The sequence below is a fragment of the Meles meles genome, chromosome 6 (genome assembly GCF_922984935.1).
Source record: "Meles meles chromosome 6, mMelMel3.1 paternal haplotype, whole genome shotgun sequence".
Lineage (NCBI taxonomy): Eukaryota > Metazoa > Chordata > Mammalia > Carnivora > Mustelidae > Meles > Meles meles.
The window spans coordinates 40,796,492-40,809,602 of record NC_060071.1 but is presented as its reverse complement, the minus strand read 5'-3'; the positions used below and the strand labels follow the sequence as shown (position 1 = coordinate 40,809,602).

At 37.5% G+C, this 13,111-nt stretch overlaps 1 protein-coding gene across 4 annotated transcripts in view; it reads left to right on the top strand.

The window, feature by feature from the left end:
- The window catches only part of RFX7 (regulatory factor X7), a 141,024-nt gene extending 129,865 nt beyond the window's left edge, over window positions 1-11,159 (top strand). For all 4 annotated transcript variants that reach the window (XM_046008551.1, XM_046008552.1, XM_046008553.1 and 1 more), the window contains 3 exons: window positions 39-246; window positions 3,257-3,552; window positions 5,004-11,159. In XM_046008551.1, the coding sequence (XP_045864507.1) occupies window positions 39-246; window positions 3,257-3,552; window positions 5,004-8,279 (3,780 nt within the window). In that variant the 3' untranslated portion in view covers window positions 8,280-11,159. The remainder of the gene's footprint in view (window positions 1-38; window positions 247-3,256; window positions 3,553-5,003) is intronic.
- Window positions 11,160-13,111: the final 1,952 nt, after the last annotated feature.

Here is a 13,111-nt window from a genome sequence, read left to right as displayed (position 1 = left end):
GAACTTTTATAAGTTAACTTCTTTTTTCCTTTGTTTAGTTGGAAGGAACTGAACCTTCTGGGCAGCTTCAAAATATTGATGAGGAAGTTATCTCTTCTGCTTGCCGTCTTGTATGTGAATGGGCCCAGAAAGTGTTGAGCCAGCCGTTTGACACAGTCTTGGAATTAGCCCGCTTCCTTGTAAAAAGTCATTATATAGGTACCAAGTCGATGGCAGCTCTAACGGTAATGGCAGCAGCACCACCAGGTACAAAATGACCACTAACAAGCTAACGCTAAAAAGAACAGAGGTGTTACTGCATTTTAGAGTTGGGAGCAAAAGAAGAGTTTCACCAGAGAACTTCCTTGTCTTTTTAGTATTTGTGTGGGTTTACCCTCACTTCACTTAACTCTAAGTTCTGATGGTTTGTTGAGCTAACAAAAATATTAATAGTTATAGTTATTTCATTATAAAGCTTAAAGCTATAATTTTTCTATAGTATATTGCTCTGCTAAAACATGAAACTTCTACAATATACCAGTTGATATTTCATTAATTTTTCCATTGCTATTTTAAAATTTCAGAAATGTGTATATATATACTTTTAAATATACGTGTGTCTAAATTAATAAATATTAGATAAGATTAAAATTTTAAAATGATGTGCTGTCTTCCTGTTAGAAACTAATACAAATAAAATGATCTTTGGATAGTGTGAGAGGTGCCTTAGTGTCAAAAAGCAAACTATATGAAGCATTTTTCTAAAATAGTAAGAGTGATTTTTTAAAAAATACACATTCAGATGAATATTTCTGTTCCAATAGGGATTTTTTTCATTTGATAGTTTTAGGAATTGACAGTTCTGGAATAAACAATTCCCTCCTAAATTAGTAGCTGTGTGAAGTACCTGTTCTGTTGCAATTTTTAAATTTAAATTTTTAAATATTTTTAAATTTTTAAATATTTAAATTTTTAAATATCTCATTTCGGTAATACCTTATAAACCTAAGGAAGAATAAGTCAGTTTTATTATTACTCTAGGAAATTATAATTTCTGTGAAAATATATTAATTGAAACTTGTTTTCCAAAGATGAGTCTTCTGATTATTAAATATAAATAATTTAAAATCATAATAGATTTCTCCCAACCAGAATTATAGTTTCTTAAATAACTTCACTTTTTAAAAATCTTAATAATTTTAACAATTTTTTTCTTTCAGTTTATATTTATCAGAAGCTTTACGTATTTTGTGGCGGGGGGGTTATATAAGTGTTCTGTCCTTTCAACTTACTGTCATTTGAGGACTTGATTCAGCAAAATAATCTCTGACCATAATTTTTTCATGGTTTTGACTAGATTGTAAACTGTGTGACTTAAATCTGCTCAAACTTACACATGAACAGGAGAGCACTTGGGTAGCCTTATCTAGCTAGGTAACTTTTCATATGTTACCTCATTTCTTCCCCCAGTAGTCTTCTGAGACAGGTGATATTAAATCCCATTTTACAGATCAGCAAATAGGCATAGGGAAGTTAAGTAATTTGTGCATGGCCAGATAAGCAGTGGGACCAGGATTCGAATTCCAGTTTGTTGGTCTCAAAAGCCCAGGTTAACTGCATTACATCATGCTGTCTTCTTATCTTCTGGTGAAATAGCATTTTAAAAGATAGGGCGCTTCAGCTTCTTGTGTTCTCTTTCTCTTACCCCTACTGACACCCAAATTAGTACTTGAACAAACTGAGGACTTAGGAGAGATGATGGGAAAAGAAACATCTCCATCAAGAATTTTCCTCATTGTTCACAAAGTTTTGACTAAAAGAAGTGATGAATGATGGGATGAATGAATTTTTAAAGCATAAGTGTAAAGAAGGGTGTTTTTAAACAAAAATATTAAAAATTTCATATGTAAACATGTTTCACTTTGTGAAAGTATTCAGTAGTTTAGCAATTACATCATTACTCAAAACGTTTTTAGACTCATAAAATTTTGTTCCCAACCACTGCCATATATTTTTTTAATGCCTTTGGTGATTAATCTTCATTCTTTGAAGGTGAATTTGGTTTTTTATAAATATAGTCTCCATATTAAGAACAGGTTGTGTTACAAATGTCCTTTTGTAAGTCAGCTGCTTGGAAATCATTCCTGTCCAGAAACTCTGGCAGGAGGGAGACAGCTGAGCTTTGAGCCATTGGCAGAGGCTTTTGGGTGCAGGTGCTAAGAAGCCAGAGCCTAGGCTGGGGGCCAAGAGGGAGCAGTACAATTTGAGGTGGATTCGAAGAGAACAAATGGTACTTAGGTGATCAAAAGAGGGTCAAAAGATGAGGAGTGAGTATGTGGGAAAGAGCTTAAGTCACTTCTTTCTCTCCCTCCTGTCCCACCTCACAAGATGAAAAGCAAAAAGTGGGCCGGGGAAAGGTGTACCAGAAGGATGGTGTCGTCCTCCCCTTTTCTCTCCACTGTTTTACTAGCCACAGCTTACTTTGTGATGATCGTAATGATATACCCTAAATGTGAAATGACCTTTTCAAAAAATTAATTGTATTTTATCATCACTTGTTCTTAACTTAAAATGTATCTCTTGCTTAGTTTATCATTCCTTTTTTTCTCAGTGTTGCTCTTTACTACTACTTTGAAAAGTTTTCTCAGTGACACTGTTTCAAAATACCTTAACCTTAGTTTTATGCAGAAGCTCTTCTTAACTACTCCTGTGTCATACTGGAATAATGGTATAGTAACAGTTAAAATAGTACCTCCTTGTGAATTGGTAGAATTAAAACACTTATTTTCCCTATATGCTTTTTTTCTAAATGTGAATGATTTCAGCAGCTATTTATTGAATGCCCCATGTAAGCTGAATATTTAAGTCACGAAAATGCATGCATTTCTAATTAGAGAATTGGGGAAGAAAATTTCTGACATCTGATAAGATGTGAAACTTGCTCCCCTGGTATTTATTTATCTTAACTTCTGCATATTTAGAACATAGCTACTACTCTTTTCAAAATCTTCATCTGTTATTGCTGATTTAACTGAAATATCCTCTGAGTTGAACCATATTTTAATGTGGCACTTAAAACCATATTGACAAATGTTTTTAAACTGGAAGTCTAATACTTAGGCTTTATAAAGAGACTGTGAGTTAAAATTTGCTGATTTTGGATGCTGATTTGGATTTATATAGCCGGTAGATGGCTATATAGTCAAAGAAATTGAGTCATGACTGCCTTCCATACAACAGAGTATTTATTTTAGCTTTCTTTTCTGTTTATTTTCAGGAATTAAAGGAATTGCTCAGCCGTCTGCTTTTATACCTACAGCTGAGAGTAATTCTTTTCAGCCTCAAGTGAAGACTTTGCCTTCTCCTATTGATGCTAAACAGCAGTTGCAACGGAAAATTCAGAAGAAGCAGCAAGAACAGAAACTACAGTCCCCTCTGCCAGGAGAATCCTCAGGCAAAAAACCAGAAGGCGCTACCACCAATGGAGTGACTAATCTTTCTAATGGAAATCCTGCAATCCTTTCTCCTCAGCCTATTGGTATCGTTGTGGCAGCTGTCCCTAGTCCCATTCCGGTAATATCATTATTAAATAGTGTTAGACCTCACTGGGATGGTGGGAGATCATTTGTTTAATCAAAAGTGGCCCATGAGGAGGAGGCAAGTACAGGAATAGATTCAGTTACAGACTGATTTTGTGAGTACAGATAGATTCAGCTTCCGTCAGTGGTCTTTTAAAGATTTTATTTATTTGAGAAAGAGAGAGAGCCACGTGCACAAGTATGAACAGGGGGAGGGGCAGACTGAAAGAGAGAGAATCTCAAGCAGACTTCCCACTCAGTATAGAGCCTGACCCGGGGCTCGATCCCACTGCCCTGAGATCATGACCTGAGCTGAAATCAAGAGTCCAACGCCTAACTGACTGAGTCACCCAGGCGCCCTGTCAGTTGTTTTTTTCACAATATATGATGTTGATTACAAAGCAAGCTATAAAATGAACACAAGTGAAAATAAAAAGATTTGAGACGTGCACAGTATGCACACATAACCAGTCAGAGCTTTAGGTAAGAGATGAGTCATTTTTAGAATTGTCATCCCTAGCTAAGCAAAGATGATCAAGTGCAAACATTTTTTGGTTTAAACTTTTCTTCTTTTTAACATTCAGATGGAGCAGAGTTGTAATGCAGATTGATAACACTTTAATATAGATGTATTGCTGTGACTTGCTGGACACAGGACCTTAGACAAGTCCCTTAGCTGTTCTGAATCTGTTTCCTTATTTCCAAACAGAGGTTATAGTCTCCTTTCCTGTCTCACACAGCTGGGGTTATGATGAAGGGGCTTTTAAAATGAGAGGGCATCATGCTAAAGCAAGGTGGTTTTTTTATGTTATTATTGATGATATCATTAAGGAGATCTTTTTATCTTTGTTTTTCTTATCATCATAATCATCATGTCAATAAAACATTGCATATGTGGTAACCACACTTGTGTGCTGTTCATTGTAGAGCAAACTTGGGAAGTAGTTTTATCTGAGACTGTATCCACAGTGGTTTAATTACTAATGTGCAATGACATTAAGACAGCCCCCCCTTGAGTGAGTCACTTTCTTGGCCCGGAGGTAGATACCTTTATAGTTGCATATTTTTTCAAGATTTTATCTTCTCTTCCTATAACCTTAAAACTGATGATTTTGGCAAGCATTAATCACAAATGTAAAGTTTTTAATCTGGTTTATTTGAAAGGCAGCTTGATGTTTTTCTTATGTATTATTATATTTTATAACTATATTGCACTGTGTTGCAGTTTTTATATTTGTGTCTGTATAGAACTGGATCTAACATATATAGAGATACCTATAGATATCTAGATAGATAAATAGATACAGAACTCTTGTCTAACAGAGGAAGTGTTTTTTTTTCTTTTTAACATTACATTTATTAAATGCCTTAATGCTGTACAAATATGTGAATTACTGTTTATATCCTAGACATGTTAAAACTTTTTTGTTTTCTACCTTCTAACAGGTCCAGAGAACCAGGCAGTTGGTAACTTCACCAAGTCCAATGAGTTCTTCTGATGGCAAAGTTCTTCCCCTCAATGTACAAGTGGTCACTCAGCACATGCAGTCTGTGAAACAGGCACCAAAGACTCCTCAGAACGTTCCAGCCAGTCCTGGTGGGGATCGTTCTGCCCGGCACCGCTACCCTCAGATCTTACCCAAACCAGCCAACACCAGTGCACTCACCATTCGCTCCCCAACTACTGTCCTCTTTACTAGCAGTCCCATCAAAACTGCTGTTGTACCCACTTCACACATGAGTTCTCTAAATGTGGTGAAAATGACAGCAATATCCCTCACGCCCAGCAACAGTAGTGCCCCTCTTAAACATTCTGCCTCAGTAAACAGTGCTACAGGAACAACAGAAGAATCAAGGACCATTCCACAGATCAAGAATGGTTCTGTTGTTTCGCTTCAGTCGCCCGGGTCCAGGACCAGCAGCAGCGGGGGAGCGTCTGCCGTGGAAGTCAAAATGGAACCTGAAACACCATCAGATGAGCATCCTGGACAGTGCCAAGAGAACTCTGAGGGGACTAAAGCTCCCAAAACAGCAGCTGGTGCCGTTCTGGGACAGAAAAGTAATACGGATGGAGTAGTGCAAAAACCTTCAAATGAAGGTGTACTTGAAGTAAAAGCAACTAAGGTCTGTGACCAGAGGACCAAATGTAAAAGTCGCTGTACTGAAACTCTGCCAGACACTTCAACAGGCAATAATCCAAGCACTGTCACCCTCTCAGCTGCCACTCAGAACTTAACTTACACCAGCACCAGCTCACCAGATAATGGTGACTCAATAAATAAAGACCCTAAATTATGCACTAAAAGTCCAAGAAAGCGACTGTCTTCTGCATTGCAAGAGTCCCAGGTGCCTCCCATAAAGAAACCAATTGTGGAACAGCTTTCTGCAGTTATCATAGAAGGTCAGAAACCAGACAGTGTTGAGAAGGACCAAAAGGTTCCACATTCAGGGAAAATAGAAAGTTCAACAGCCGGTGCTCAGATTCCTAGCAAGGTATCAATAAACGTCGACTCACACATAGTGACAAATCGACCCTTGAATTCTTCTGCTCTCATTGCCGGTGATTCAGCTTCAGAACAGCAAGCACCATCATCATCTCCAGATATAAAAGTAAAACTTGAAGGGAATGTCTTTCTTTTGGACAGTGATTCAAAACCAGATGGCAGCTTTAATTCAAATGAATGGCAACAGGTCCGTAAGGATTCTGAGTTTATATCTGCCGGCTGTGAACAACAGCAAGATATCAGTGTTATGACAATTCCTGAGCACTCTGATATCAATGACTTAGAGAAATCTGTTTGGGAATTAGAAGGAATGCCACAGGACACATATACCCAGCAGCTGCATAGCCAGATACAAGAATCTTCTTTGAATCCAATACAAGCACAGTCTTCAGATCAGTTACCTCTACAGTCTGAACTGAAAGAGTTTGAGCCTTCTGTTTCCCAAACAAATGAAAGCTACTTTCCTTTTGATGATGAGCTTACACAAGATAGTATTGTGGAAGAGCTGGTGCTTATGGAGCAGCAAATATCAATGAACAATTCTCATTCTTACGGGAACTGTTTGGGAATGAGCCTTCAGAGTCAGTCTGTAACCCCAGGAGCTCCAATGTCCTCTCATGCCTCCAGTACCCACTTCTATCATCCAATCCATAGCAATGGCACTCCAGTCCACACACCCACACCCACTCCTACCCCAACCCCGACCCCGACCCCCACCCCAACCCCAACATCGGAAATGATTGCTGGCTCTCAGAGTCTGTCACGGGAGAGCCCTTGCTCCAGGCTAGCCCAGACCACACCTGTGGATAGTGCTTTAGGAAGTAGCCGACACACACCCATCGGTACTCCACATTCTAACTGCAGCAGTAGTGTCCCTCCCAGCCCTGTTGAATGCAGAAATCCATTTGCGTTTACCCCAATAAGCTCCAGTATGGCGTACCATGATGCCAGCATTATCTCAAGTAGTCCTGTGAAACCGATGCAAAGACCCATGGCCACACACCCTGACAAAACCAAGCTTGAATGGATGAATAATGGGTATAGTGGGGTTAGTAATTCATCGGTTTCTGGCCATGGCATTCTCCCAAGCTATCAGGAACTAGTGGAAGACCGTTTCAGGAAACCTCATGCTTTTGCTGTGCCTGGACAGTCTTACCAGTCTCAATCCAGACATCATGACACTCATTTCGGTCGTTTGACTCCTGTCTCTCCTGTGCAGCATCAAGGTGCCACTGTAAATAACACCAACAAACAGGAGGGTTTTGCAGTTCCTGCTCCTCTTGATAATAAAGGAACTAACTCATCTGCCAGCAGCAACTTCAGATGCCGGAGTGTGAGCCCTGCTGTTCATCGCCAACGTAATCTTAGTGGAAGCACCCTGTATCCAGTATCTAATATCCCCCGATCTAATGTGACCCCCTTTGGAAGTCCGGTAACCCCAGAAGTTCATGTTTTCACAAATGTTCACACAGATGCATGTGCCAACAACATAGCTCAAAGAAGTCAGTCAGTTCCATTGACAGTCATGATGCAGACAGCCTTCCCGAATGCCCTTCAGAAGCAAACAAACAGTAAAAAAATAACCAACGTTTTGTTGAGTAAACTTGATTCTGACAATGACGATGCAGTGAGAGGTTTGGGCATGAACAACCTGCCCTCCAATTACACAGCCCGGATGAATCTCACTCAGATTTTGGAAACTTCCACTGTTTTTCCTAGTGCCAATCCACAGAATATGATCGATTCCAGCACTTCTGTTTATGAATTCCAAACACCATCTTACCTCACTAAAAGTAATAGCACCGATCAGATCAGTTTTTCTCCTGGAGATAATCAAGCACAATCAGAAATCGGAGAGCAACAATTAGATTTCAATAGCACTGTTAAAGACCTGTTGAGTGGAGACGGCTTGCAAACCAACCAGCAGCTGGTAGGTCAGGTAGCATCTGATCTCACTAATACTGCGTCTGATTTCTCTAGTGATATCAGGTTGTCTTCTGAGCTCTCAGGCAGCATCAATGATTTGAACACTTTAGACCCAAACCTACTGTTTGATCCAGGTCGTCAGCAGGGACAAGATGATGAAGCTACACTGGAAGAATTAAAGAATGACCCATTATTTCAACAAATTTGCAGTGAATCCATGAGCTCTATGACTTCATCAGGTTTTGAGTGGATAGAAAGCAAGGACCATCCTACTGTTGAAATGTTGGGTTAAATAGTGTTTTATAATATGTAGCACACTGTATCTAAAGACATATGTATTGTATTTGTCTTAATGGAAGTGCCTCCCGCAGCAGAAACACTTAACTATTAATTGTGACATTTTAAAAGAGTTTGCTGCAGAAGTGGTTTCTTCTTCAGTAGGAAATGGTTAGACTCGCCTCAGTTCTTAACAAGTTTCTGAAGACAGTAGGCTGTAGAAGAGCAAGTATTAGGTTTTAAATTTTGTAATGTTCCCCCATTTAATCACATTGTTTGCTAGTAAACAATTGACTAACCAGCTTTTACAAGAGCAGTCTCCATCTTTATTTTGTATAAGTTCGTTTTAATTCATCAGTTGATCTGCACAGAATGTAGAGGAAACCATTGATTTTAGGTCTAGGCTATTTTTTGTTGTTGGCATTATCTTTTAGATATGAAATCATAGCTAAGGTAAACTGTAGACAAGAAGGTCTTCCTTGAAGCAGGGATAATATTCAGGTTATTATCGGTATTTAGGCTTGAAGCATAGAGCTACTGTAGAATGAAAAAAAAATCTCTGTAGGACTTTCTGGGACTTCAGTACCATTTGCACCTGCATTTTGAAGGGCTTAAATAGGAGAAAATAATGGGAAATTAAATATTAATTTAAGGAAAGCAAAAGCTGCACTAAAATTTTTTAAAGGAAAAACTAGTAGCCATTTCTATTTGTGACCTTGCATTAGTCTTATTTTAAAATTTATTTTTTAATATGGAGCCAGCAAACACACAGAGATATGTGTGTATGTGTGTTCACACACACAGACAAGTGAATAACTCCAAATATTATAATTTAATAGAATAAGTACAAGCGTGTTAGAAAAATACTTTGTTTTATTATTTGGTAGTTGAGTTAGGAGAATTTAGAAGGAAAATAAAAGCATTTTCTTAGTTTCATCACAGTGGCTAAATGCAGATATTAAAATTCTATTTAATTTAATTTGAAGTTTTTAATTATAATACTCCTAAGTCCTCAATTTAGTGACTGACTCCTTCGCTTCTGAATATAGTAATACAAGTTGATCATGGGATCCCTTTGAAAAACAAATAAACTGCAGGGAGATAACATAAAAAAACAAAAAACATTTCACCACCTGAGGTCTGAAGCCACAAATCTTTATGTCACTGATAAAACAAAGGGGATATCAATAGTACTTGAAGAAGAGGAGCATTTTATTACATGCTTAATTTATTTATTGTGATAACCACAATTGCAAAAGAAGCACTCAGGATGTGTTTTAAAATGTTTCTCTGTATGGCTCCCATTTTGTTTTATGAATAATTATTTATGAATTTCTTGTTGACACAAATCTGCTCACTAGTTGACAGCTCCATTTGAGTGAAGTTAGGGTTACTTTCAAATAGATTTAAAAATTGCCATTAAGTTTTTAAAGCTAACATTAAACCATTGCTATGCTACCTTGAACCTAGCTAGCTAAGCTTTCCTTTACCTTAATTAGTAAGCCAATCAGAAGACTACAATCAATGAATATTTAACAAATGTGATGAAGGGTTTAATTTAATAAGGTTTCATTGTTCAATAAATTTGCAAGGTAGGGTATTAACATATTTTGATAAATAAACGGTGCTAGGGTTGGCTCAGAGGTTTATATATTGGTATGTCTTAGTTATTGGCATTTGTGTGTGTTTGCTGTTATCTTGATTTAATGATCTGTTAGATATTTTTTCTTGATGCTAGTTACTTCTTCACTGTACATTGAGACACAGCACTACTGCACACCAAAGTATGCAATACCCAAAGGAAACTGTGTGATTTCTCTTAACAAATGATGGGAGCCTTTCTATATGAGATACTCTGAAAAGGAGATTTTGAGGCCATTCTAATCCCTTGTTTACATTATTAGCTTCCTACTAATATAAAAATAATGGAAATCTTTTTTTATAAAAATATAAAAGACTGGAGGATTTTTAACCCTCTGTACAGTATTGCAGCAAACACTTTAAATTTGGTTGAATTCGTCCAGCAAACTTTCTGGGGTTCATATATTGCACTAAATTTGTTGAACCTGTGGTAGGCACATCTCTTAGGATAAATGCAACCAATACAGTCCACAGATTAAACTTTTTAAATGTGTTTCATTATGAAAAGACAAAATGTCATCAAAGTGACAGATAAAATTGTCTTATGTAGCAATGTGCATTGATCTCAATGAGATATTTCTATTTCTTATTCTCTTACATGAGAATATTACAGCAGGAAGAATTAAGTTTAGTTTGCTTCACCATGTTAATACATGATCACAAAATGTGCATGAGTGTTATTGACTTATCTTGTACAGTACTAGGTATTCCTGTAACCACTTTTTTTTTCTTGGCTGTATTAAAACTGGTTCAGTGTTAACCAGGCAAGCATAGTTATTCACAAGTTATTTACTTTTTTATGTTTACTAATTCTGCTTAGTTACTGTTGAATATGTTCTTTTCTCAAATTATTTTCATTGTTTTCATGTTTAAAACATTTTTCATACTGTTTATCATGATAAGACTTCATGAAGTAAATAATTTTGCATATAATTGCAATAAGCACTGACTTTTGAACTGAAAAGAAGGAAAGGGTTTTTTTTTTTTGTGCAGTGCATCTGAGGTTCATATAATAGTCTTGTACTATAATGTGCTTTACTACACCATAAATGACAAAAAAACAAGCCCTGTTTCATGTTTTCATTTAGTGCAAAAAGTCAGATTTCCCCAGTGTTTTGTTGTCTGTTGTACCTGCTGAAACTACAGTAGTTAAATATTGCAGTAGCATTTCAGTTCTCTTTTTTTATTGAAAGTGCTCAAAAATTGTTTTTTAAATGTTTTCAAAAACAATTAAAAACATTTTATATTAAACTGACTGGGTCTTAAGGTGATTTGTGGGATCTATCTTATACATTCGCGTGCCATTTTCAAACAGACCTGATGCCATTCTCCCTTAGGTCTCATGAAATTCATAGAAATGGATAAAAGTCAGCACAAGGCTGAACACCACTCTTTACTATTAATCCAGAAGGATACACAGATCTTGTTTTATTCATCAGAACTCTGCTGTCCTCTTAGGATGTATTACTGATGAGTCGGACATGGCATGGAGCTTCATGTTGTCCCCCCCCCCCAAAAAACTCTGCTTTTGCTTATTCACATAATGTTTTACTTTCAACAGCTAGTCTGTGGAGTACCTGGATATGTATATTTTTGAAGTTTTGAATAGAAAAATAGTAGGAAAAAGTGGAGAAAATTCTAAAGCACAGCTGTGCCCCCAAAGCAGCATAGACGTTTTGGTGAACTCGAAAATACAAAATGCACTGAAACTCATGAAGCAGGACCCAGGAGTTGTAGGTGTGGAATCAGAAATGAGCAGATAGAAATTTCAACTCTTCCAGAGTAATGACACCAGGATCTGAGATGGCGATTCCTCACTCCTGAGATTAAGATGCAGCAATAACCAGTGCCTGGGACCATAACTTCTGTAGTCAGGACCTGAGCCAAACAGTCTGCTTATCTGTGTATGCAGATCTGTGTAGAACTGGGATAGCCCCACTGTCACCCCAGGACTGCAACCTGACTGTGGACGGGTGGAAGAAGCAATTACAAGAGAAAAGAAGAGAGTAGCGATTGAGAAGGGCAGAGATCAGAAGCCACACAAAATGAGCCTACACACCAAAATTCTAAAGTACTGGAAAAAAGCAACTAATCCTAAGAAAGACCGTCAGCAGTTAAGATAAAAGTAATGAGCTACCTGGATGTTAACTTTAAAATAGATCAGTTAGGATCCTCAGTGACTTTTTTTTTTTTTTAATGATCAAGAGCAAGCAAACAAGAGCCAGTGCTTACAGTGAACCAATAAGAAAATCGAGGTTGGGGGGGCGGGTGGAATACTGTGTAGTATCTGAGGTGCTCTGGACTGCACATTACAGAAAACCTAACACTGGCTTAAACCATAAAGACGTTTACTTTTAATTTAATTTTGAAGACAGGTCAAGGTTTCATTCAAGGACTCAGTATTCTCAAGACTCTTTCTGCTGCATCATCAGCTTTGCTTTTCTGTGTGTTGCATGGTGGGTGGTCACAAGATGCCTATCACAGCTCCACGCTTCACATCTTCATACATCCCAAACAAGGTGGTAAGGGCAGCTCCCAGCCTTTGATCAAAGAGAAAAAGTCCTTACCAGAATCTCCCATTTGCAACTGCCTTCTCACCCTCCAGGCCCTCTTTAGTCTCTTTGGACAAAACAAATTCAAAGGTCCACCTGAAAGGCAATCAGTTTAGATGCTTGATTCATCCTTCTATAACTAGAGGAAGGGCCCATCTCTGGTCATCCACCCAATGAGTTCCATAACAGGAAAGATACCAAAGCCTCAAGATCTTGTTCCCACCTTTGAGGGGCTCACAGTTTTGTAAAGAACTAATTACATGTACTTCTCAAACTACGTGTATATACTTTTCATAATTATGTATGTCCCAATACAACATGCTGTATAGAAGAAAAGAAGTGACAGTTCACACTCAGGAGCTAAGAATAGGACAAAAGAAGGTTCATAGTATAGGGACTACATTTAGAAATAGCTGTTAACTGGTGTAAGCACTTAACTGATATCCTGCCTTCTCTGAGTTAAAGAATCAGGTATTAGTATCATAAATGCAAATTGCCTAAGCACCTGTTACCATGATAGAAGACCAAATTTTTCTTTTGTTAAATGTATGAAGCAGAGACTGATTTTTATGTCCATTGCTACAAATGAATTTTTAAATAACTAGGATGAATCATTTATCAATATTACATAATCTGAGATTTTTCTAAATATGCA